The sequence below is a fragment of the Medicago sativa genome, chromosome 4 (assembly GCF_051527215.1).
Source record: "Medicago sativa cultivar Bolivia chromosome 4, Bolivia_mono, whole genome shotgun sequence".
Lineage (NCBI taxonomy): Eukaryota > Viridiplantae > Streptophyta > Magnoliopsida > Fabales > Fabaceae > Medicago > Medicago sativa.
In genome coordinates, this window is record NC_140752.1 from 56563699 (window position 1) to 56591346 (window position 27648).

The 27648-nt window shown below is 34.1% G+C and overlaps 4 protein-coding genes across 5 annotated transcripts; 1 reads left to right on the forward strand and 3 right to left on the reverse strand.

The window, feature by feature from the left end:
* Window positions 1-768: 768 nt before the first annotated feature.
* LOC146930072 (uncharacterized) lies at window positions 769-8845 on the reverse strand. Of its 2 annotated transcripts, XM_085701727.1 has the most exons (9): window positions 8742-8845; window positions 6204-8055; window positions 5170-5328; window positions 4955-5074; window positions 4454-4659; window positions 3049-3192; window positions 2535-2752; window positions 1443-1701; window positions 769-1339 (listed from the first exon to the last, which is right to left on the reverse strand). In XM_085701727.1, exons 3-9 carry the CDS (start codon window positions 5243-5245, stop codon window positions 1211-1213), a joined length of 1152 nt encoding a protein of 383 aa, XP_085557853.1. In that variant the 5' UTR covers window positions 5246-5328; window positions 6204-8055; window positions 8742-8845; the 3' UTR covers window positions 769-1210. The 2 variants fall into 2 exon arrangements, with proteins under 2 accessions (XP_085557853.1, XP_085557852.1); XM_085701726.1 differs by lacking the exon at window positions 6204-8055.
* Window positions 6204-8845, reverse strand: LOC146930073 (protein WHAT'S THIS FACTOR 9, mitochondrial-like). Its single transcript, XM_085701728.1, has 2 exons — window positions 8742-8845; window positions 6204-8055 (listed from the first exon to the last, which is right to left on the reverse strand). Exon 2 carries the CDS (start codon window positions 8029-8031, stop codon window positions 6958-6960), a length of 1074 nt encoding a protein of 357 aa, XP_085557854.1. The 5' UTR covers window positions 8032-8055; window positions 8742-8845; the 3' UTR covers window positions 6204-6957.
* Window positions 8846-10498: 1653 nt separating this feature from the next.
* LOC146930074 (UDP-D-apiose/UDP-D-xylose synthase 2-like) lies at window positions 10499-13194 on the forward strand. Its single transcript, XM_085701731.1, has 9 exons — window positions 10499-10858; window positions 10967-11059; window positions 11172-11273; window positions 11542-11656; window positions 11901-12034; window positions 12150-12251; window positions 12327-12419; window positions 12509-12644; window positions 12875-13194. The coding sequence occupies exons 1-9, from the start codon at window positions 10598-10600 to the stop codon at window positions 12982-12984; spliced, it is 1146 nt and encodes a 381-aa protein (XP_085557857.1). The 5' UTR covers window positions 10499-10597; the 3' UTR covers window positions 12985-13194.
* Window positions 13195-13492: 298 nt separating this feature from the next.
* LOC146930075 (S-adenosyl-L-methionine-dependent methyltransferases superfamily protein) lies at window positions 13493-22557 on the reverse strand. Its single transcript, XM_085701729.1, has 5 exons — window positions 22300-22557; window positions 21203-21309; window positions 20164-20668; window positions 14015-14133; window positions 13493-13864 (listed from the first exon to the last, which is right to left on the reverse strand). Exons 1-5 carry the CDS (start codon window positions 22525-22527, stop codon window positions 13666-13668), a joined length of 1158 nt encoding a protein of 385 aa, XP_085557855.1. The 5' UTR covers window positions 22528-22557; the 3' UTR covers window positions 13493-13665.
* Window positions 22558-27648: the final 5091 nt, after the last annotated feature.

Here is a 27648-nt window from a genome sequence, read left to right on the forward strand (position 1 = left end):
TTCTTTAAATTTAATATATTTTTTCATATTATTTTTAAAATTAAAAATATAGTAATCATATGCATTAATTTATCATTCTCTAAAAAACTACTCTTTTAAAAAATTTGAAATTTTTATCCATTTTCCCTCATATTTTCCACCCCTCAAAGCCTTCTCATCCCCTCCCCTCCAAACTCGCAAACAAAACCTAAAAAAAAACAATGAATAAATTTTTTGAGAGGAAAACCAATGATAATGTTAATCAAAGTTGCTCATGAAAAAAATAATAATTGCTAACCGTCGCTAAAAGTGATCACAAAATCACAATATAAGGGATGTGTTCTCAATCGTGCCACCAGAAATAATAATAATTGTTATAAACAAGGCTAATAGTGATGAGTGAAACACAACATAAGGGATGTGTTCTCAATCGTGCCATCAGATAGATAGATCAAACCCCAATTTCATATCTCAAATAATTTCATATCTCAAATATTCATTATATTTAGGAAAATGCTAGATCTCGCAACAAAAAAAAAAAGTTCACGAAAGCATGTCATTATTCAATAGAGCCATAGAGGTAATTAACAGTTCACAAATGGAGTATGTAGCATCTGATATTTTAGATTTTAACCCAACACCATGTGACATTTTTGTGTTCAAGATTTTATCCAAACAGCACAAAATGGTGGATTAAGCATATCTAAGACGCAGTAATTAAAGAGTGTAAAGTGATGCTTTGCTAAAGGCTAGTTGTAAAGTGGTCCTTTGCTAAAGCCTAAAGGGTAGTTGTTGTAACATAGTTTTCAATGTACAAACAAACAAGCTCATTTTTCTTGTCACTTACATTGATTCCAAAAGCAGTGTAAATGATTGTATAATTATCCTTAAAAGTCAATAATATTGACTGTTGAATACCAATGTTCAAAGTGGAGTTACAGCAATGTATATACCACTATCAATTCATAACAATAATATCACATTCTACATGCTCTTGATATGTTGGAATCTAAAAACTGTGCCTCCTAAAGAGAACTATCCTGAGTAGAGCAGTTCAACCTATTTCACGGTCCAGGGCCGGCCTTCTGGTTTGCAGTTATCAGTACCAATCAAAAGGGGAATGACTAATGACAAAGGAGCAATAGCTGAATTTTTCTTTCCTACAATTGGGAATCGTTGATGGCGCATGACGCTTCAACATATGATGTGAACATTTTAGGAGAAATCATTCTCAAAAATCATATTTTGTTCTTCCACTTCCCAAAATGAGACATAACATATCAGCAATTTCAGGAGTCGAGGAATAAAAATTCCATGATTCGAGCATTAGACGTTTTCTTGATCCTTTAAAATGAACAACCTGCAACCCAGAAATAAACCAGGAACGAATGATACATCATTAAATAAAAAATTCAGAACCAAATCCAATTTAACTCCAAGCATTCAGCTAGCGAGCATTATACCTTAACATCCAATGGCATGCCATGAAATTGACCAGCTCCCTCAGGCGGAGTCCAGTTGTATAGGGCACACGGTAGGAACAATATTGAAGTGCCACCAATGTCATCAGAGAAAGCTACTGTTTTGGCAAACCTGCTGGCATCAAAATAAGGTTTTGACTTCACAACCCAAGCAAGAGCTAACTGATCACCCAGCATGCGGGAAGCACTCATGTATTTTGAGACATAAACTTTCAAAACCTCTTGTAGGAAAAGCTTCGCCCTGCATTGATTCTCAAATTGTGAATTTAACATTTAGATACCAGAAAACTGAAGAAATAAATCAGGAATTCAGCATGAGATACCAGAAAAACAGAGGAGATAGATCAAGAAATTTATGACATATTATCCCTTAAACTTGTAAATACAATATTAAGGTATAGTACAGTCAACCTATTTATTTTAGATTCTAGGAGAAGCAAACAGGGTCAAATGTCTTCCAAAATTAAAATGGCTCATGGATAGTACTCCCTCCGTTTCAAAATGAGTGTCACTTTAGCCAAAAAAAAATTGTTTCAAAATGAATGTCACTTTACATTTCCAATACAACTTTAATTTTTTTCTTCCAACTTTACCCTCAATAAATACTCCAACTTTTCTCTCACACAATTTTCAATGCAACTTTAAGTTTGTCTTTTTCTTATAAAGTAAGGGCAGTTTAGTAAAAGTGTTATGTCTAATAATTATTTTATTCCATTCCTTAATATGTGTGCAATTGGCTAAAGCGACACTCATTTTGAAACGGAGGGAGTATATACTATAGAGTAAACCTTTTTGCACTAAAAACATATCATAATTAAATATCAAAAGTACATTGTTTTATTCTCCTCAGAAACCTGAAATGAGAGCATGCCAATTGTCAAGAAATTAGTGGCAGGTCATGTATGTGATCACGAAAAAGGCCAAGTCCAAATCAGATGCTTGAAATGTTGTTAAACAGTGAAAATTGCATAAATACTAGCCAATTACATAATTAGTATATAATTTTTTTTTTTTCTCGTAGTATATCACGTAACTGCAATTAAACTAAAACTACAGATAGCACAGTTTATTTACCTTAAAATTCCATCAGGGGTACCCTTTACTGCAATGAATCCTGAATTCAAAGGTTGAGCCTTGTTGTTCCTGAAGGTCAGAGCCATATGAAAATTAGGATGGTCACGAAAAATTTGCCCTAAATCATCAACCACTACTATATCAGAATCAGTGAAGATGTAATGAGTGATATCCTTCGGATGCTGAGAAAGCTTCTGAAGTCTTGTTTCTAAAAAGGTCTGTAAAGAAGCAAACAAAAGGTTATTTATATAAATTTTGACATTCTTATCATCTTCACAGATAATGATAAAACAAGACTACAAGCACTATATGATATGACATAATGTCTAAGAGAAAGAATGACGAAGATAGCAAAGCACTTATGATCTATTTTGGTGCACGTAATTCAGGGGAAAGACAGCTATAGTATTTGGTGTTGCAATTAGTAGACAGAAAAAGAATGAGAAGGAAAAAACAAGCAACTATTTTAACCAAAAAAGATCTATAATATACTGTCGATGGACTGTGATCTTACAATATAAGACCTGATCCTTTGGAGCATCAACTTGTCTCTTGAATATTCACCTTGTATGGGATACAGAGAGACCCTATTTCTGTGCACTGAAAGGTCAGAAACTGGATCCGTGAGAATAATCACTTCACTCTGGGGCATTACTACCTGCATATGTTATCCATACCAAATATTAAATTATGTCTATCTAGAATAATTGCCAGAAAATGAATGACAATATCAGTTTTCCAATATTTGGACCATGAGTAATGCTAGCTAGCAACATACATTTTAACACACACTTTCCAACACACTCTATTTGATTGGTTAAAATTCACATGGGTCCCACCAAATCATGTGGGTCCCATATAAATTTGGTGGAACCCATATAAATTTTAACCAATCAAAAAGAATGTGTTAAAATATCTGTTGTTAGCATTACTCTTTGGACCATTTACACACAAAGTTAAGCTTGGATTTGAGTATTTGAACAGAGCAAAACAAATATAACTATAGAAAATAATAGCTGCTATTTCAAAGTTGTAATGAGTCGAATACAACTATTACTAATAATTACAAAAAACAAACTATTTACAACAATAACAAACAATGATTTAATTGATAGAGAGAAGAAATATAAGACATCTGACTGTAGTTTTATTTACCAATGGATTCAATTTCGAAGCTACCGATTGGTTAAGAACTGTAAGCATGCAATTCAGGCAACTTCTTTATACAAATTATATCTGAAAAAATTCACACCTTTCTAATCCTCGCACTAATGTAGATTCTTATATATTCAGAAGGAAAAAAAATCTGAACTTAATGCTGTGTTGTTATCTGGAAAAAGTCACCACTATATTTTTCACGAATATAGAGAATAAAGTAGTTGTCTCTGTTTTTCTATAATAAATTTGTGTTGCAATTGTGCATTCATTTCCTTCAAACAAACAATTCAGACTTATTGCCTCGAAAAATAAAATAAGATAGACCTCATGCTAATTCTTTATGGTGTGTTCTCTTTTTCGAATTGGTAAGATAAACTTGATATACGGCCTATTAATACAATTTCAATATAATTTATAATTGTACAATATACAATACCAATAATGTTTACTATTAAATCCATCAAGCTACCTTTGTTGCCCATCGATCGATATTTATCAGCAGGCAAAGGTTGACAGGTACATATTTGAGGGAATGTGATAGAACAAATGGTGTCAAGTTAGGAAAAAAAATAAAAAGTCAAGATGAGACGAGAACGTTCCATTATTTCCAGTTGATACACTTCAAAAAATTTATATCATTGTTGACAAAGATAACGCACTTAACGACACTATATTCGATAACAAGGTAACAGTAGAAACATAATCAAAGGCAATAAGCTCTTTGCAATCTAACAAACCCACAAAGCTTATTCAATAGTTACCTGAATGAAGTTAATGAAGACATTCAACACAGCCATTGACCTTTCCACCTTATTATATGAAGCGTTGCCAACAAATGTGTTTGATGATTTATCATCTGCTCTATCGAGAGAAGAATTATAAATCGTAAATACAGTGACAAATGTAATACTTTCATCTACCGCTAATCTGCCATTTGAAGAATGGGTCCTATTGAGAGCTTTTGATCCTGTGAATTGTAGAGATGTAAAATGCGTTATAAAAATAAATCGAAACCAAAATAATGTGGACAGGATAATTATGAGTGAAGTGCAAAACCTAAAAAATGAAAATTTTCAAACATTTGCAATCTACAAAAAATGGATGTAAATTTGTAGTAATAGTTACAAGTTTTAGTCCTATGAGAATTATAAGATGCAATGACACATTCTAAGACAGCCTACCTGTAACCACATCATTGAGTAAAAAGAATTCACGAATTCGACCATAATTTAAATAGCTACTTATATAGAGACAAAACAAACCTTGGCATTGCAAACGATTTGACAAGCCTTGACCAGCAGCAGGACCAAGTACCAGATGATCAAATTTCTTGTTAAGTTGTTTACGGGGTTCCACCATTTTTGAGTTGTTCAACTCTCTGACTGATGAGAATAAAACCAAGTTCACTTGTAAAGCTCAATCATACATGACACGGAATGATTTGTACTTACAGAAAAAAGTGAAAGAGATTGCCTACCAGAAAACAGATGAGTAAGGAGGAAAATTAATAGAACACCAAAAGCAAAACGACGCCACCCACTTGACAATTTCATGCTTCATAAATGCTCACTTGATGTCCAATACCATGTAAAAAGAAGAGGAAGAAACTAATGTCCTGCAACCAATGGCACTATAACTGCACAAAAATTCGAAAATGAACTTAGGATGATGCTTTAATGCTAAAATTACAAATAGATGACAGAGAAAAACATCAATAAAATATGGCAAAATTTGCTGGCACAGGCCAGCATATCACCATGCTTAAATGGACAGGAATAGGCTAGTAGGCGATTATCCCATCCCAAGTCCAACTCAGGTGCCAAAAGACGCTGATGTTAGTATTGGAAGTTTGTAGCAATTATATCCAGAACCTTGTATATAGTTAGCCACGTGCTTAAGGAATATTTCATGGATCGAGTGAACCTTGAATAAGTCCACAATATTTTTTTTTTTTAAAGAAGTCACAATATTATTAATCTCCTAGTAAAAGTAAATTATATTTATATTTATTGCTAAGGGTGTATAAATAGCAGATCAGCTGAGAAAATTCTTTCAAAAGAAGTCGTCACTAATGTTGTTAGCTCTTATTATCAATTGATAGATATGTCACAAAATGGGGGCAAAAATTCAATTTATTTGTTCCGAACTTAGAGCTTTTAATTTGTATTTTCAAACTCGAGGGGGAGTGTATTTGTATACATATCTGTTATTCACAATTAGGATTTAATTTATATTTCTGATATCTGTTACAGTTTTCCTAATTTCCTGAAATTAGAGATTTTAATTATAGACATTCAACCATGATAGAATCTGAGATAGAGAGAAAAGTGCAGATGGAACATGTAATTGAATCCGAAGTCATATATTATGATCTGAATAATGGAGAGAGATTACAATGTATTTATACTAACAATTCTGACACCATCTCATAGTCATTAACAGACTGGGAAACTTCTATATATCAGTAACTAGAATTATAACGGATATCAGAAAAATACAACAGTATCTAACCGAGTTAGTATAACTATCACAATATCATTCCTCTTGGAGTATCTTTTTTCCCTTTCCAAAGCAGAAAATGCACAGGATGCAAATTTTGCCAAATGCGAAGTAATAGGTGGGTTGCGAAGAGATATTGAGAACAGTCCTTCTTTATATGATTATGTGACCCAACAAGAGGAACTAACCATAAAATGCTTCAGTATGTGATGGATGAAAGATACAAGACCCTCAACCTTTTTGTCAAAAAAAAAGGCCCTCAATCTGTACAAGGTGATGTTTAAAGTGGGCAAAACAGGTACTTTGCCGGTGTCAAAAATCAGAGATGGGGATGTTACTCGCATCCACAGTTTGGCTGATGATCAACCACTATTGCGGCCACAATTAATTCAACACTGAAGACTCTAGACAAATGGCTGTTTAGGCATCGCATACATCCATTCCTCCAGGATTTACTACCAACTAATAAGGTTTTATATTGGAGTCGGTAATCACAATTGAATTTGTCCACACTTTAAAATATTGGCAACTAGCATTCCAACACGCAACATAATAAATTCCGTTCATAAAGTAGCTCTAGAACTTGCAGCCAATATTTTCCAATGGAATCATCTTAAGAATCAGTTTGTCAATGGCGACAACCAGTAATTTGGAAATCAGGTTTAATGAAAGTTAGATAGTTTGAACTATGAACTACTTCAGGTTCAGAAGCCATGTTTCAATTTAATCATCATCCTCTAAATCAATCAACTAGTTTATTGCGGCTCTACACTTTGGTCATGAGGTGAATGTACCAATATCTCGTACCCATCACTGGATGATTCTTAACAAGAAATTCATTTCTGTAAGCCTCCCTAAGCACAATAGTCTGAGTCCTTATTTTATTAGAAAGGTAAAATATACCGGGATGATGAACCAAGGCCTTCTTAAATCTCGAGCCCAACCCCAAACACTCTCCATAACAAAGCAAATTTTCTCTCTCTGTTTTCTTTGACACCAAAAGAGAAAGCAACTCATGCAAAATTGCCACTGTCCACTTCTCTGCCTGGTCACTATTCGAGTCAAGATGAAATGCATTTTCATATGGAGAAATGTAAGGCAATGTTTGCCAACCCTCAACCCAAGTCTTCACCCTTTTCTCTAAAGCAAAACTTTTAGGCAAAAACATGGGAAATTGAATATCATGTCTTCTTTTATCTGCACCATAGTTAAAGCCCATTACGCTCTTCTCTAACTCAGAAACAGAAAGTTCTTTTCTCCACGAAACTAGTTCTAAAGCAAGCACTTCTTTTCCAGACAATGGATCCTCAACAACACAGACATCGAAATAATCCGGATAATAAGCCAAAAGGGTAGTAACATAATCATGAGGAAGACCCATATCCCATTTCAGCTTCTCAATTACATAAATCGGCAATCTCGCCATGCCAGCAAGCATTAGAAGCCTAGCAAGCCTCTGAGCTGCATCTTCCCTGTTGTTTCTCGAATTATGGACTTCCATTTCTTCTTTATGTAGCGCTAAAGCTTGAGCAGTGAGCTTAACACGCGGAGGAAGACCAGGACTCGGTTGGAATTGCATAAAAACATGACGATATTTCTCAACTAGTTTGATAGTTGTCATAGGAAGATTAAGTGAAGCTTTCAACATAGAAGCGTTGTAGACAGATAAGGATTTGGAAGGAGACGAAACAATATGGTTCTTAAGAGAAATGACGTGTTTGAGATTTTTCTCTTTGAGGACTGCAGTATCAAGATAATCGTCTCGAACCCATTTAACCCTCGCATTGACGAAAGTCCTAATGTGGTCGAACCGGTAAAAGATTTTGGTGGATTGAGCCATAAACAACAATCAGCTCACACTACCCTGTAAAGTGGAAACACTCTGTCATAGGGTAGAAAGTTTGTTATCTAGTCCAGACTAAAACTATATATGAATTATGAACTATGAAGCACGGACACTCCTCGGATTAGACGTGTCACGGTGTCGGACATGTGTAGTGTCCGACACCGACACATAATTACACTGAATAATGTGATTCTTTCAAATTATTAGCACTGTCGACGTGTCAGTGTCCATGCCGTGTCCATGTCCGTATCCGTGCTTCATAGATTATGAATAACACAAATCAGTTATCTATTTCGTCATAGAATTCTATATGCATTACAAAATTCTAAAATAGTATTGGTAAGGTAAGTTGTAAATTTGATTGTTGCAAATTAGAATAATTCAATAAATAATGCATAAAAACCCTAAAAAAAGAAATCAGAAGACAAATTAACATAACAAAGTTGATTGTTCAAGATAGTGAGTTAGTTCATAGTTTATAATTAATTGAACTTGAACATGATTCAAAATCAAAACTAAAATTGTATTTGGAAACATAAACTACAATATTGAAAAATTGCAGAGTGAGGAACATAAAAAGAAAGCAATGTAAGCAATAAAATGCTGTGAATCGCAGTGCGACGCAAATCGCGATGGAATTGTATCCTCGCCCGAGCTACAGAAAGGAAAATCTGAAAAGAAGAAAAAGGATAAACTGGACTCACTGTTTATGGCGGCCGATAAGCAAGTCCGTCTGCGTTTTCCGGCCAGTTGAGATCAGTGCGACTCTAACAGCTAGCTAACTTAAGTTAAGCGCCTGCGTTCTGTTGTTTTCGTAGATGGATCTCCGGAGATTTTTTTTTTTTGGTTACAAAAACATAAATATAAAATATAATTAAATAAATATTCATATAAATATAATTTAAAACTTGACCAATATATATATATATATATATATATATATATATATATATATATATATATATATAATTTTAAAAAAAACAAAAAAATGAATTAAATATGAACGGTTGACAACCAAAAACTCAAGAAACTAATAGAAGTTTAGATATAAAAATTAAGTTAATTTTTTTGTTGAAAATTATATCATAATGTGGAATGTTATTTGAACAACCATTTTATGTGACAATTTATGGGACAACCAAAATATACAAAGAAATGTAGGTTTTGGCACAAAATTCAAAGCAATAGGGAGAGAAAAAAATGAAGACATGATATGAGTATGAAAGATAAAGTTGTCGCAAAAGTTGTAACAAAATGGTTGTTCAAATATCATTTCTCTATCATACTACATAGCGTGTAGTTGCACAATTTGGTAGCTTTTTGATAATGATATTGATTTATTTTGATTGGTTTTAAAGACTAAAACAAATGTAGCAAAACTTAACTGAGGAGCGTCTGAGTTGCAGCTCTTGAGTGTGATTGTCATTCTGTCATTAAGGGGATGGTGAATGACGGTGGGGGTCAGAGACTCTAGATTTCCTCGTGACGGAGAACGTTCTGTCTTCTCGCTGGATGATCGTATTCTGGTGGGCGACATGAGCATTGGTGACCGTAAGATGACCTTCAAGATGAGGAATGTTGACCTATCTGTTTTCTATGTAGATCATACACTAGCTGTGAGTCGCGATAATATATGATTGGTGTTGAACTGCAACTAAAAGGTTTGAGAGGAGATTGTTATTCTCTTACTCGTTATTAAAGGGCATAATCTCGTAGATCTCCAAGCTCTAAGCCGCAATGAAGTGCCAGAATATGAAGGAAGAATCCACATGGCTCCATCATGGGACGGATTTTAGCTTTGGTTTGATGGTGAGGACAATGTTGTGGTTTCATCTAACTGTTGAAATTGGCATTGTCAACAATATGTTAGCTACCACTCAGAATTGAGTGTTAACCATTAAATCTCATGAAATGAAGATGGTGAAATGCGTAGTTATGACTTATGAGACCATTTTGAAATAAAGAAAGAGAAGATAAAAGACCAAATTAATATATTTTTTTATAGTTATGAGACCATTTTCAAATAAAAAATTAAGTTAATGGACCAGATGTTTAATTAAGACAAAAAAAAAACTATCAAACACTCAATTATTATTGATCAGCAGTGTAAAACTAGTTTAGAGCATGTAAAACTAGTTTACACCGACATTGTACATCTATCTATTTTTTTTCTTTATATAATATAATGTTAAAATTGCTACATACATTTTTCTTTTTAAGGGAAAATTGCTACATGCTTAAAATTTACCTATAAAAATGAAAAATAATAATAATAAGAGTAATCACGAGCCATAATAAATATGGCTTAGAAAGATAAAGTAGCAAGTAATAATTCTAACCATATATGGCATGCAAGTCATGACAACAAGCAACGTCCATAACTGAAATTGTGATCAAATTTACATCAATGCCACCGTATTTTCAGTTCCTTCTTCAATCACCATCTTGAAAAAAAGAAGCCAGTTATTAACTAACTTCCACACACACCTTTTCTCTTTCCTCTTCCTCTCTGCATTCTCTCTCTTCTCTCTCTCACTCCACAACACACACAAAAGCTTTCATGGATCGAGTGAACCTGGACGGGAAACCAATCACGCCGATCTCAATATGCATGATCGGCGGTGGAGGATTCATCGGATCACACCTCACCGAAAAGCTGATGTCCGAAACATCTCACAAAGCCATAGTCATTGATGTCTCCTCTGAGAAAATCAATCATCTCCTTGATAAGTCTCATCCTTGGGCTAACCGTATCGAGTTTCATCAAATGAATATCAAGAACGATTCTCGCCTTGAAACTCTTGTCAAAGCTTCTGATCTCGTATATATTCTTTCTTCTTCTTTTCAATTTTCTTATTCCGTTTTTATTTACTTTTTTGAATCATTTTTCCATTTTTATTTATTTTTGATGATGTTGTTTTTGGTTTAGACTATTAATCTTGCTGCGATTTGTACACCGGCGGATTATAACACGCGGCCTTTGGATACTATTTACAGTAATTTCATCGATGCGATCCCGGTGGTAGGTTTTTTATTTTGTTTTATTTTGTGAAATTTCATTGACGTTCTTTGTATATACTATTTGATAATTTCATGTTTTTATGAAATCTGGTTGATGGTGTAATAATATGCAGATTAAATTTTGTACTGAGAACAATAAGCGTTTGATTCACTTTTCTACGTGTGAGGTCTTTGGGAAGACAATTGGTAGCTTTCTGCCTGAGGAGTATAGAAAGGTACAGCAAGAATCTCTTTATGGGCAAGTTCATTTCATGTAAAAAATTTAAAACATAACATGGACACGATATTGACACGTAGATAATCGTAATAATTTAAGAAAATGAGAGTGAATGAATGTAATCATATTTTTCGGTGTCATGATGTTGGACACTTACATGTGTCGGACACCAAAGATATGTTTAATTTTTAGTGTCGATGCTATGTAAATCAAATATCATATTCTGATATTTATTTGTTTTCTGAACACAAATTTGCATCATGCAGGAACCTCGATATTACAAGCTCAAAGAAGATGTGAGTCCTTGTATTTTTGGTCCAGTTCACAAACAGAGATGGTCTTATGCATGTGCAAAGCAAATGACAGACAGGCTCATTTATGGTAAACAAAGGAATTGTGTTTTTCTTTTGATTGCAATCTATGAATCACTGACAGATACACCAGACACACATACTGTCATTGACACATCGACACAAGTTAAGAAAATAGAAGTAATTAAATGTATATATGTCAGTGTCAGACACCTTACATGGTTTCAATTTGACGTGCTACATAGATTGTGATTGTTATGATAAGATCTTTTGTTCTTTTGCTTAACTTACTCTTGATATTAATAAATCTATAGCTGAGCATGCGGAGAATGGCCTCAAGTTCACTATTGTGAGACCTTATAACTGGATTGGACCAAGAATGGACTTCATTCCTGGTGTGGATGGTCCAAGTGATGGTGTCCCCAGAGTTTTAGCTTGTTTCAGTAATGTAACATCATCTACCTGCTTCTGTTTCTTTTTTTTTTTTTTGAACAAATGTCTTCATATTCTTAAGAAAAATATATATATATACCACTGTTTTTTCACAAAGCTTCTTGCTCTAGAATCTCCTGCGTGGCGAGCCGCTCAAACTTGTTGATGGTGGACATTCCCAGAGAACCTTTCTCTATATCAAAGATGCAGTTGAGGCTGTTTTGTTAATGATTGTAAGTTCAGAAGTAAACTTCTACGTTTCACATATCGAGATTATGCTAATGTATATGCTATCATTTAACATGTAGGATAACCCTGATAGAGCAAATGGACACATCTTTAATGTGGGAAACCCAGATAATGAAGTATCTGTTAAGCAGCTAGCTGAGCTGATGATAAAGGTAGCTTCTAAATTAGTCTTTAGATAGGTTATTGCCTTTGTTTTTCAAGAGAAATAAACAACTTTGGCTCATTTTGTTTTTTCATTAAGGTATATGCAAAGGTGGCTGGTGTACCTCCCTCTAGTCTATCAACTCTGGATGTGAGTTCAGAAGTTTTCTATGGTAAAGGCTATGATGACAGTGATAGGCGTATCCCTGACATGACAATCATCACCAGGCAGCTTGGTATGCTGTCCTTATTTCTTTTGTATCTATGCATTGTTTCAAATCAAAGTGAGTTTGAAAAAATCACAATAGCACCATGATTTTGTTGAAGATTTGAATTGTTGCTTTTGATAAAACCATAGTTGCGCATTGTGATTCTGCCAAACTCATTGTTAGTCTAAACATACACATATTGTTTTGTAGTCGTAGAAATTTGACATTCTTCTTACTGTTTATTCTTGTGAGTTTAGGTTGGAAGCCAAAGACATCTCTTGACGAACTGTTGGATTCTACCCTTCAATATCAACATCAGACATATTCTCATGCTATCAAGAAAGAACTCTCAAAACCTTCAACTTGACCAACTCTGCAAGTTGAATTGGAGATTTAGTTTACTTCTTATTTCTTATTTTTATGTAAACATGTCATTGCCATGAGCGACAATCTGACAAATGTATATGATACACTAATTGTGAGGTCTAGATCACAAATCTAGTGTATATCTATAGTCATATATCTTCTGCTAATTCTTTCTGTAACTCTAGATTTTTGAATGCAAACCTTTCCCTTATTTGTCTCTGGCTTCCTTTTAAATAAACTCTATGTAAGAAGCATAAATTATATTTTCAAACCTTTTATCAGATAAATTTATACTTCCAAAACCAGCAAAAAAAATTAGCTGTAATTTTTAACATCACCATAACTCACAGAGCAAGTGCTCAAGCCAAACTAAAGCAATTGATCATTTTAACTATTTTATTTACAACGGAAAATTTTAAGATGTTTGCATACAAGGCAAAACATAAATTTTGTTTGCAGAGTTTTCTTAGTAGTAATTGATGGAAATTTCAAACCAAACTTGATATGAATGCACCTCTAATAGCTTGTTATGCTTCATAATCTCAAGGTAAATCCAATTTAAAACAATATTAAAGAAAGAAAAGTATGTTACAAGCAAAGAAACTGATTACTACAAGTGTTGTCTTCTAGTTATTATGACATAAAACAAAGCAGCAAAAACTAAGTTTAACATCCTAAGAATCTATGCTACGCCAACTATGTAAGCATTCCAAGAATCTTGTTGCTGAAAACTTGTTGCCTCTTCATATTTTATATCCTTTCCCACACCAAATCCCTCAGTTCTTGTAATTTCAGTGGAGTCTGGCATCTCTCGAACCCAAAAGTGAACGGCCCGAAATCCAGCCTCTTCTAAACAATCCCTGATCTCAGGCAATGTCCACCTGAATAACACAATATAATGTTTGAAACTTCAAAAAATACAAATACAAAATATAAACAAGAATACCATAAAAGTTTGATCTATTGGAAAATACTCTTTTATGAACTGAAGGGGAAACAAAAAAAAAAAAAGCAAGAAAAAAAAAACTTACAGCCGCCAGCTGTATGAAAATGCATGGCGAATTTTTCTCTTTTCCTTTTTCAGATGAAAATGGAGGCTAATCCTTGTTTTCCTTTGAATTATATCAAATTCAGCTTGCTCCCATACATACTGCAAATTTTGATCACAAGGTTCACATCAAAAAACCATAATCCAGGAGAATATTCACAGCAATCTGTTAGAACTGGTATCTAATGTAGTATAATTAAGAGATTGGAAAAATAGGATAGAATAGAAACAAACTCCCTGTGATAGTATGTCAAACAGAGGGCTGCACATTTATTTTAACACTCAGATGCAACTACATCAAAGAAGTTTCAGAGAATAAGAATCATTCAGTTACAAGGACGTTTTCCTACCCATTTCCTTCCTTTCCTTAATCCCCAAGACAACCCCATTACCCTTCCCTATTTATTTATTTATTTATTTGGCAGATAGACGATATGGCAATAGCAATTGGAAACTCACACACACAGTGGAGGAGCCAGGGTTCGAACCCCGGTCACGGCGTCCGGCATACCAATTTCGGCATTTTTGCCAGTTGGCTAGGACTTGTGGACAACTTCCCTATTTATTTACGATACATAGAACACACATAGCTGCACTGCCGCACAGGTAACTGCTACACATATATTTGCTACACATGATATTAATATAACTGCATAATTAAAGACTAGGAGGCCGGCTTAGCATGCCTAATTCTCCTCCGATACTTTTTAATGACACATAGTCTAACACAATCCCATATTGGTTATTATTTAATAATTTTAATTTTTGATAAGAGTATAATTTCTTTAGTCAAAACAAGATAAAAGAGTCTAATTTCTATGCACTGTCAGTGTAAATTTTTTTACACTGTCAGCCCATCAGAACCAATCATGTGGGCGACTTCAAAGGTGGTTCAGAAGAAAGTCAGATGTTTCTATTGGTAACAGTTGTGATTAACTGAAACTGTAAAATATCTTCACACTTTTGGTGCATATGAATTAAATCCATTTGATAGAGTATAATTTCTATGCACTCTCAGTGTAAAAGGTTTTACACTGTCATCCCATCACAATCAAGCATGTGTGTGACTTTAAAGGTGGTTCAGATGAAAGTCAAATGTTTCTATTGGTAACAGTTGTGATTAACCGACACTGTAAAATATCTTTATTCTAGTCTAGTTAGAAAAAACCGAAAAAAGTTATATAAGATACACATGTCATGTACTAAGTATTCTATTGCAGAAACATAACGCCCTGTCTCAAGTTAAGAGGTTATAAACTGTATGTTATATATTATATATCCAAGGAGAAAAACCGTAAAAAATTATATAAGATATACATGTCATGTACTAAGTATTCTATTGCAGAAACATAACGCCCTGTCGCACAAGTTAAGAGGTTATAAACTGTATGTTATATATTATATATCCAAGGATTCGTAATCACATAAAAAGAACACAAAGGTAAGGGGAAAAGCTACAGAAAATAGCAAAAGAAAAATAAAACGCAAAAGAACTAATATTTTTGTGGTCTTAACCCACCAGTTCCTAAGGGAAAGGGGCATGTTAATCCAGAGTTCTGCCGAAAGGCAAGTAAAGTCGGGCCAAAGACTGATTGTTTCTGTTGAGATATTGATATTTATTATATTTAATATAGTATGATCTGTTAGTATCATTAGGAGTTATGATAGGATTGCATTCCTATTTAGTATTTAGATCACATCTCATGTATACATAGTTGGTTTTAATTCCTTTCAATATTATGTGAAATATTCATATTCAAAATGGTATCTAGAGCAAGGTTTTTCTTTGGGTTCTGCCGACAAGGCTAACCCTAGTTTTTAGTTTGTTTGGTCTCAAGTCAGCTGTGAGAGCACAACCACCGCTGACAGTTGTCGGAGCCACCGACATAGACACGCGCTTTGGAATTAGAATCAGACGACACCGATCTGCTTTCCGCCATCAAACGTCAATCGACGCGCCGTCTTCCCGCTGCTTTCAATCGCCACTGTCATCATTTGACTCACCTTGCTGTTCAGTTTTGTTTGGGACCATCAACAGCACTTGGGTCCCACTCTTTAGAGGTCGTTCGGAGATTTCTTTGAAGTTGATTGGTTTTTTCGTCAGTTTTTTTTTTCTTCTCGCGTTTCAGGCTTTGTGGGTCATTCTCTGGTCACTTTAGTCTGCCACTTGCAGATTTGTCTTTGGACGTTATTCAAAGGTTTTTTGGTTTAGTGGTATGATGGCTGTCCAACCGATTTTATCTCCGGCAACTTTGGCTCTTTTTGGTAATTCTACAACTTGTCTTTCTCACTGCGTCGGATCATGGATTTTAGATTCCGGTGCTTCCGATCATGTAGTTGGTAATCCCTCTCTTATCTCTAACTTGTCACCTCCAAATATACCTCACAGTATTACCCTTGCTAATGGTTCTAAGGCACAAGTTACTGGTATTGGTCAGGCCTCACCTCTGCCATCTCTATCATTGAATTATGTGTTATTTGTACCTGGTTGTCCTTTTAATTTGATATCAATCAGTAAGCTTACTGACTCTCTCAATTGTTCCATAACATTTTCTTCCAAGTCTTTCTATATACAAGATTGTAATACAGGAAAGACAATTGGAACAGGATTTGTATCACAGGGTCTATATTACCTTCATAGTCAATCATCCACTATTTGTGGTGTTTCTGCATCTCCGGATATGATTCACCGTCGTTTGGGTCATCCAAGTTTAGATAAGTTAAAGGTGTTGGTTCCTCAACTTTCACATTTGAAGTCATTGGATTGTGAGTCATGTCAACTTGGCAAACATGTTAGAGCATCTTTCCCAAGCAGTCCCAACAAAAGATCCAAGTCTCCCTTTGATATTGTTCATTCTGATGTGTGGGGTCCTAGTCGGGTGCTGTCTACTTTGGGATATAGATACTATGTCACTTTCATTGATGATTTTTCTAGATGCACCTGGATCACTTTACTGAAGGACCGTTCACAATTGTTTGGTGCCTTTCAGACATTTTGTTCAGAGATAAAGAACCAATTTGGAAAAGGAATTCGAATTTTGCGGAGTGACAATGCAAAAGAATATTTTTCTGCACCATTCAACTCTTTCATGGCTTCTCTTGGTATCATACATCAATCCAGTTGTCCCCACACACCACAACAAAATGGCGTCGCTGAAAGAAAACATCGTCATTTAGTTGATACAGCTCGAACCTTATTGATCAATGCTCATGCACCTTTTAAATTTTGGGGTGATGCTATTCTCACTGCTTGTTATTTGATAAACCGTATGCCATCCTCAGTATTGGATAATGAGATTCCACACTCACTCTTATTTCCTAAGGATCCTTTGTACAGAGTCCCACTTCGTGTGTTCGGCTCTACTTGTTTTGTTCATGATCTCACTCCTGGTCGCGATAAATTGTCTGCACGAGCTGTCAAATGTGTGTTTTTGGGCTATTCTAGAACCCAAAAGGGGTATCGGTGTTATTCTCCATCTACACGTCGCTTTTATATTTCAGCAGATGTTACTTTCTTCGAGGATACACCATTCTTTGTTTCACCCGCTACATCTAGTTCTACAACAGATGTTACTGATTCTCAGGTGATACCTATTCCTCTATTTCACCCAATATTTGAGCCACCTATCTCTACTCAAAGTTATCCACAGTTACAAGGTAACCCTGAGTTCCGCCGTTACGGTAATATTTATGAGCGTCGACATGTTGAAGCTCCAGTAACATCTCCTATTGATTCTAGTGATTCAGCTCCAAATACTATTGCTACTGATTCTAGTGATTCGGCCACTGTTCCAATCTCCTCTCCTGTTGTGGTCCCACCAGAGCCTTCTAATGACTTGCCTATTGCTCTTCATAAAGGTAAAAGGTCAACTGCTAATCCTCATCCTGTTTACAACTTTTTGAGTTACCACCGACTGTCTCCTTCCTACTTTGCTTTTGTTTCTGCTCTGTCATCTGTCTCAATTCCTAAGACAGTTCATGAAGCATTATCTCACCAAGGATGGAAACAAGCCATGATTGATGAAATGGTAGCTTTAGAATCCAACCATACTTGGGAGCTTGTTCCACCTCCTCCTGGAAAATCTGTTGTTGGTTGCAGGTGGGTGTTTAATGTCAAAGTGGGACCTGACGGACAAGTTGATCGATTAAAGGCTCGATTAGTGGCTAAAGGCTATACTCAGGTCTATGGTCAAGATTACAGCGATACCTTCTCACCAGTTGCGAAGATGACATCTGTTCGCCTCTTTATAGCTATGGCTGCCATGAAACGTTGGCCTTTATTTCAGTTGGATATCAAGAACGCTTTCTTGCATGGTGACTTGGAAGAAGAGATTTATATGGAGCAACCTCCTGGGTTTGTTGCTCAGGGGGGGCGTAGTCTGGTATGCAAATTGCAAAAGTCCTTATATGGCCTGAAACAATCACCTCGGGCAAGGTTTGGTCGATTTAGCAAAGTTTTGCTGCAGTTTGGGATGACCCGTTGCGAATCAGATCATTCTGTCTTTCTTAAATGTTCATCATCAAATCAATATATCTATCTTGTAGTTTATGTTGATGATATTGTGATTACAGGTGATGATTATGAAGGTATCAAAGCATTAAAACAACACCTATTTCAAAACTTTCAGACTAAGGATTTAGGTCCTCTACGTTACTTTCTTGGGATTGAGGTGGCTCAATCAAAGTCAGGCATTGCTATCTCTCAGAGAAAATATGCCCTTGATATTTTAGAGGAGACAGGTCTTATAGATTGCAAACCAGTCGACACTCCTATGGATCCTAATGTGAAGCTCCTTCCTGACCAGGGGGAGCCTTATTCCGATCCAGGAAGATACCGGAGACTAGTGGGAAAATTGAATTATCTTACCCTAACAAGACCTGACATATCTTTTTCAGTTAGCGTAGTTAGTCAGTTCCTTAACTCTCCATGTGACAGTCATTGGAATGCAGTTGTTCGAATTCTTAAGTACATCAAAAGAGCACCGGGAAAAGGACTTGTTTTCACTGATAGAGGCCACACTAATATCGTTGGGTATTCAGATGCCGATTGGGCAGGAGATGCGAGTGATAGACGGTCTACTTCTGGTTATTGTATTTTTGTGGGTGGAAATCTCATTTCATGGAAGAGCAAAAAGCAAACAGTCGTTGCTCGATCAAGTACAGAAGCCGAGTATCGAGCAATGGCTCATGCTACAAGCGAGCTTGTGTGGTTAAAACATTTACTGCAAGAATTAAGTTTTTGTGAGGTTGGTCAGATGGAACTCGTATGTGATAATCAATCAGCTTTACACCTCTCCTCCAATCCGGTTTTTCACGAGAGAACAAAGCATATAGAAGTCGACTGTCATTTCATTAGGGAAAAGATTCTCTCTGGAGTCATCAAAACCTCATTTGTCAATTCTAAGGATCAACTTGCAGATATCTTTACTAAATCTCTACGAAGTCCTCGGATAACTTACATATGTGACAAGATGGATGCATATGATATGTATGCTCCACCTTGAGGGGGAGTGTTGAGATATTGATATTTATTATATTTAATATAGTATGATCTGTTAGTATCATTAGGAGTTATGATAGGATTGCATTCCTATTTAGTATTTAGATCACATCTCATGTATACATAGTTGGTTTTAATTCCTTTCAATATTATGTGAAATATTCATATTCAAAAGTTTCAGCCAGGGTTATAACCAAACTAAGGTACTCCCAGTCGATTTGACCTTAACTTAAGCTCATTGACTACCTGAGCTCAACCACTTAAACTAGTATTGGAAAATTAAATGTGAATCTCGGACACACCTAAAAATGCAAGAGTTCAATCATGAAAGACATACAATGAGTGAAGAAACCATCAAGGAAATGTTAGGAGGTGACAAAGTTATGGACCATGGCGCAACAAAGTTAAATTTGAGTTGAGAATTGAATGATTTCATTAAAGAAGGAAGAGTGGTTTATGTATAAATGATCTGTCCTGTTTCAACTGCGTTCAAATTTATTTTAAGTGCATCCAGTCCAAGTGGATTCATCAACCCCACATAACCTCTAAAACAGTTTCATGTAGATTGCATTGTGGAAATACTACTAGCTAATGTAATGGCTTGGTACAAATTAACATTAAGAATCTTATACCGTAAAATTAGGAAATCTTCTCTGAAGCTTCAATGTGTCCTCTGACGATGTACCTCCATATAAATCCATTACGAAAATTCCACCTTTCTTTGACAAGGCATCACGAGCATGCTTGAAGTATAAAACCAGTTCAGCGCGTTTATGGAGACAACAACAGCTGTAGTTAAAAGCACACACAATATCTCTTCCACTGAGTTTAATGTTATTCATAGTTAACTCATCATCTTGAGCAGCAGAGCTTGTTGGGACATCGGACTCGATTACATCAGTCTGCAAATTCTCTGTATTCTGTGACAGTGAAATGTTCCTTACAAGCTCCTCGGGATCGATTTTCACAAGTTTAGATTGGAGAGGTTGTAGGACATTGCCATGAAAGAGAGATATTCTAGAGAACCCATCTGCCCCAATTTTAGGTATATTGTTTTCCAAGCACCAATTAAGTGCTTCAAGATCCAAATCTAATCCTACAGCTGTCTTTCTTGGATCGCTGCGGAGCCATTCTGCACTGTCAAACATAAGTAAATACAAGACATGTCAGAAAGCGAAAAGAATGACATGGCTTTTCATTTTCAGCATAAAAATAACTTTTTTAAAAAAAATGAATTTTGAAAAAAAAAAACTTACACAAACATAAAAAATTATTTCTTAATTAAAGTGATTTATCACAAATAATCTTAAACAAACGTGGTCTAAGTGAATTGAAATCCCTCTTCAAAATAGGATTTATTAATCTGTCGCTTTGAGTCAAAAGATTCAGCTATAAGAAGTTTAGACATGAAACATCATGAATAGAAATATACACTCCATCCAGGACACAAAGCAACCGACCATGTATTTTTAAATTAAACCAGATTTTATGTGCACATAAATAATATTATTATGGTATATTAAAAGTGATCCCAGCCCGTATACTTTGTCTTTAAATATTGGAGATAGTGAACTATATCTCTCTTTAAACATGTCAAAAAGAGGATAAATTTGCAAACATTCAAATGGAACACGCTGATAACAACAACAAGAATAGAATAAGAGAATGTACCTAAGCAACGCAGTGCCACAGAAATCTTCTTGAAGATGGAGGGGCACCCTTCCACCCACATACATGAGAAAGAACTTTTGCAAATAACTAATGTCTCCTTTGGGAGACTGCAATAACAAAAAACATAGTTCACAAAAGCCACATTAAGAACTTCTCAATCAGGTCAAATAAATCACAATAACCAACTAACAGCCGAGCTTATAGAAATAACATATGACATGTACATAAACTGAAAACAGCTTATTTCCAGAACTTTTGCAAATAACTAATGTCTCCTTTGGGAGACTGCAATAACAAAAAGCATAGTTCGCAAAAGCCACATTAAAAACTTCTCAATCAGGTCAAATAAATCACAACAACCAACTAACAGACGAGCTTATAGAAATAACTTATGACATGTACATAAACTGAAAACAGTTTATTTCCATAAGCTCTCTAGTTAGCTTATGCAAACAACTTTTTTTTTTGAATGGCAAATGTTAGTATGCTAATTTCTTATGTTGGTTTTTTCCCCTTGCCAAGAGTTGAACCCTTGACCTCCCACTTCTTAGCTCTTAAGCTCAAACCAGTTGAACTACACAACCGCCTTATGTAAACAACTTGATTTTATTCTATCTTTTGTTGTATAAATGCGGCCTATTTGGATTGGCTTATTTGAGCTTATCTATTGGTATAGGCATTTGTGAGTGTTTGGGAGAACTTATAAAAACAACTTATGACATGACCATAAGCTATTTTCAGCTTATTTCAATAAATTCTCCAAAATAGCTAATGAAAACATTATGTAGCTTATACAAAACAATTTGACTTCAGTTTAATTTGTGTATCTTAGAAACCTTGGTCGGACCTAACACAACCCCACAAAACCGTCTTGTGAGGCGAGGATTGTCCACACTTATAAACACTTACTCAGGTCATCTCTCAACCAATATGGGACTTTTAACAGTGTATACGATAAGCACTTATGTATGAGCTGCAAATTAAGTAGTTTATCCAAACATGTACACAGCTTATACATAAGCGCTTAACTAAGTAGTTTATCCAAACGGGCATAATTTGATTCCATGTTTTAGGAAAGAAAGAAAAGAGAGAGAAACCTGGACAGATTGTTGGTAAAGGAGGAATTTAGAAGGCATATCGTGAGATGAGTGATCTTCATTGTTGTTGTCGTCAGCATCATCAGCGTCTTCTATATCTTGTTCTTCTTCATTGTGAGAAGGTGAAAGCATTGTTGAAGTATCATCTTCATCGTTGTCTTGAAGATAGTAATCTCTTCCACGTTGACTCCTATCGTGTTTCTGCTTCTGCTTCTCTCGTTTTCCCATTCCGTTTCAAAACCCCTTCTACCGCCGTCTACTCTACTGCTCCTTCAACCAGGTCTCTAAATATTCATAACTTTACCTTTGTTTTTAATCCCTACAAAATAAAAACGTATTTTTTAATTTATTTAAATTTTCCGTCGACAATTTTAGTCTTTTCATAAAATATTTCATCATCATTTTTATCTTCTATAAACATTTTATATTACTACCTCCGTCCCGGTATAATTGACCTACTTTGGTTTTTCACACAGATTAAGAAAAGTGTATAAATAAAGGGGAAAGTGGAATATATTGTATTGGGAATGATAAAAGTAGTACTCCCTCCGTCCCATATTACTTGACCTATTTAGAATATTTGCACTATTCATGTACCATGCTTTGACTCTATTTTTCAACTAATATATAAAAACAAAATATAGCATATAAGATGTTGTTAGATTCGTCTCGATTAATATTTTCAAAATATCAAATTTTCGTAATTTTTTCTACTAGATTATTAAAGAAATTTAAGTTTAAAATTGTGCATTGGCATACGTGACAGAGTCAACTAGGTCAAGTAATATGGGACGGAGGGAGTATTATTTAGTGTTATATTGTATTGGGAATGATGAAAGTTGTATTAAAAATTGAAATGGGTCAGTTATTTTGGGACACTTTTTTTTAGAAAATGGATCAGTTATTCCGGGACGGAGGGAGTACTGGTTTTTGTCTCTGAAAATGCTAAAAGAAAATGTTATATGGACTAAGAAGTATGATTTATTTGTACATTTGTAAAAAATAAAGTATGAATTATTTGTACAGTTTAGAGATAAAATTTCAAATATTTATAAGGATCATTTGTTTAATTTTAATAATGATAATAATCTATCATGAATATTAAATTTTAAAAAAAAAAATTTGTTCCATCAATAAGTTACTAAATTTATGTCCGCATTCCTTAAGTTTGACCATTTTTTTAGATCCGTCATTTGATTTTTTATTTTATTTTTCTCAATTAGTCCTTTTTTTTTTTACAAGAAGAAACTTGTTGCATTTCATTCATAATAATAGTATAAATAGAAGATGGAATCTTAATATGAATGTGAAAATTAGCATGACGCAAAGCCACCCTAGCAAAACTATAAGCGACTTTGTTGACTTGTCTTCGAATAAACCTAATATCAAATGTTATTAAATCAGAAGTTAACAAGCGTCTACAATTATTGATTATTGCACTATAATTAGAGACAACACTTTTACTACCATAAAGACTATCCACCACATTCCTTAATATTGCATTATATTTGTACTATTAGATTTTTTTAATAATAAATTGGGTTAAAAATATTTCCTTGAAAAAATTGGGTTGAAAATATGTGCGATATTTTAATATTGACAAAACTCACATAGATATGTTTGATTTGTCCATTTTTTTTTTCTCCTTTCACTTCATCTTTTTAAATTCCAAATCCAAAAATCTTAAAATCAAAGTATAAATTTTTTTTGTGGCAGTAACTTCATTCAAGAGAAATAGTTTAAAATTACAAAGCAAAAACAATGATCATTCATCTGTAGTGTGTGACGTGGTGAATGAACATATGAATTTTGTTTGTCTATAGTTGTGGAATAAAAATTGTGGTTTGCACAACAACAAAATGTAACGTATAGGAAGACAATACAGGGGGAGCATAAGCTAATAAATGGTTAACGAAGTATTTAAGCCTGGGTAATTTTATTGAATTCTAAACATCATTGTTGTCTTTAGCCGTGCTTGTCGCTCACTAGTGTTGAACTTGTGTAACACCCCGTTTTCCCAACGTAAAAATTTCATAATTAAAAATCAGAGTAATTCAACTTTAACGGAATGCTACACTTCTTAAAAATTCATAAACTGAATAAATAGCAATTTATTCTTCAAAATCATTTAACATAAGTAATTCAAAACTTCGCAGCGGAATTAGTTCATTCAACATAAAAAGTCTTTGGCACGCAGGCCTCATCATAAAAATCTCAAGTCTTGTTCAACATTTATTCATAAAAATCCATAAGTAATACGTAAGGAATAGAAATAGAAGACATAATCCCATCTTGTTACGTATCAGAGCACCTAAGACACACTTGTGAGGAGTCCACTCACGACCGCAACTAATTCTGGTTACCTGCAAGTTACCCAATCGAAGAGCAACATTTCCAAGCATAGGGGTGAGATTTCTCAAACAATAATATTAAGCATATAAATCATATAAAGTACATTCAACAACTTAAACATCTTATAATTCATTAATCATATCTAACAACTTAAACTTCCTTAACTAGTGTCATTAATCTTCTTATATTGGTCGTAAAATTATCTTAATACTAATCATAAACATCTTCATATATTATCAATTACTAATCTTAACATCATCATATAACATCAAATAATAGTCTCCAACAATCATCACATAGCATCAATATTAATCACAAACGTCACCACATTTCATCAAACATTATTTATAAGCATCAACACCTAATATCAAATATAATCATAAGAATCATCATGTAATTTCACATAAGTATTATTATCAAAACATAGCATTACTGAAAACAACTTCATAATCAAATTCGTAATCAACTTCATATATCAACATAATTATAACTCACGTAACATCTTATCATAAATCATTCGTCTTCATTCATCATAACACTTCATTAATAACTTATCAACTTGACATCTTAACAACTTGACAACTTGACATCTCAACATCTTAACAACTTCGACTCGACTGTGCAACTTCTACTTCTCAAATCATCTTAAATCATCTTAGACATCTTCATTATGCATGTGGTACCACCAGGGCATTAAACCCTCTTCTCTAAGGTCATAAAGGACCTGTCGGGCATTAAGCCCCCATCTCTGACTATGCAACGACACAACTCTAATGCAACGACATAACTTTCGTACAACTTAGACAACTTCATGAACATCTATGACATCCTAACATCTTGACATCTTGACAACATAACATCTTAACAACTTGATGACTTCATAACGACTCGACGACTTAACAACTCTTATCATCTTAACGTCTTAACATCTTAACATCTTAGCATCTTGACAACATATGGATCACATAAATAATTCATGTCATATCATAATATAATATAACAATATCAAATGATAATAAACAACATCTTAAAACATCAACAATAATTCACTATGTATCTTTGTAAAAACATAATAAATTATCCACAACATATTTTCATGTCAAACCAAAGCTACTGGAAAGATATCACAAATATCAACAACTTTCATGTTTACAACAAGGAACAATTCAAAACAGAAACATATGAACAAAACGCAAAAACATGAAACAGAGAATGTTGTCACCGTACAATTTTGCTAAGACCTCCCTGTAGTATTTTCATCATAACTCAAAGACCAAACATCATTTTCACGTCAAACCAAAGCCACTAGAAAGCTAACAAAATTATCTAAAACTTTCATGTTTACTCCTAAGACCAATTATGTACCTATCAATACCAGTTTTCATTTTAAATTTGGAAAAGTTGTGCTGAAAGTCCATAAAAATTCACTGTGACCTACGTGCAGTAATTTGACCATAACTCAAGTTCTATAAATCGTTTTGACGTGACACCAATGGCATTAGAAAGCTAACATCCATACCTACAATTTTCGTGTTTACACCCAAGACCAATTCCGCACCGATCAATACCAGTTTTAATATCAAAATTCGGATAGAATGCAGATTTTCTTCAAGTTTCACCTAATCTCGTGGTGCTAACCTCAAAACTGATTCTAATTATCATCCTAATGATTATCTAAGGTTTGTACACAATTTCTACATCAATTCAACAAGTTTTCATCATCTAATCATCAAATCTCTCTCAAAACCCTAATTCTCAAATTCTCACAAACTCTCCCCAATTTGTTAGATGTAATCTAATGATTTAACAACTTAATATTAATGCAAGATAGTCTCACCCTCACCTTAGATTAATTCCTGAATCAGCAGCAGCGTTCTTCTTTCCTAAGGTCTTCTCCTCTTCTCTTGACTTTTCTCTTCTCTTCTCTTCTTTCTTGTTCTCCTATTTTCCAAAAAGCGGTTTTTTGTAAACTCTTTCTTCTCTATTTATAATACTAAAATATCTTCCCAAATCTATTTAGGTCCAACAACTTATTCTTCTTTCTATTCTAACCTCCAATTTTACTCACATTAATAATCCTCATATTCTAATAAATAATATTTCTCTACTAAATATATAATAATACACCAAATAACAAATATAAATCTATAACAATTAACAAATATATTATGCTAGTAAATACCAACATATAACATAACAAAATATCGCTCAACAAAATATATTAACTAAATTATAAAAAGACATCTAATCTCAACAAATCATATATCCCTCATATACATCATATAAACATATAAATATATTCTAAAACTAATTAAAATAATTAAATAAAAAGGAGGGCGTTACAACTTGAACTTGTATAACACACAAATAAAATTATCTAGGCTTAAATACTTTTCTATCCCTCAATTTTATCTGTCTTACGATTTTGGTCTCCAATTTTTAAAGGAAAATGCAAATTTGCAAGAAAATATGTAGCCAAAAAACACAAGAATAAATCCCACCCATTAATTTAAATCCCACTACCCCATGTATTCCGCCAAATATCAACTGTATCACCAGCTATTTGCTTAAGATTCTTCCACGTGTATATTCTTTCTAACATATAGCAAAGCCCATTTTTAAAATGCCAAATTTTTTCTTATTAAGCAAATAATTTTCTTTCCGTGAAATATACATTAATTTATATAACAAAAACAACTAAATTTGATGCAAAACACTGTCTAGACAAATTCACAATTGACAACTTTCTGCTTCATTAATTAAATTTATAGTTGAACATGACAAAATATTTGAACATCCCCCTTAATATAAGAAAATACAATGTTGTGGAAAACACACACTTAACCCACTTTATAGTCTAAAATTTGATTTTTCTAACTTAATTACTCATATGATGTCATCTAACTATCCCAGTTCTATTGGTTGTTTTTTTTTTTTGCACTACATATCTGATGTCATCTAAGTACCGCAGTTATATGAGTTGGTTTAATTGCACTT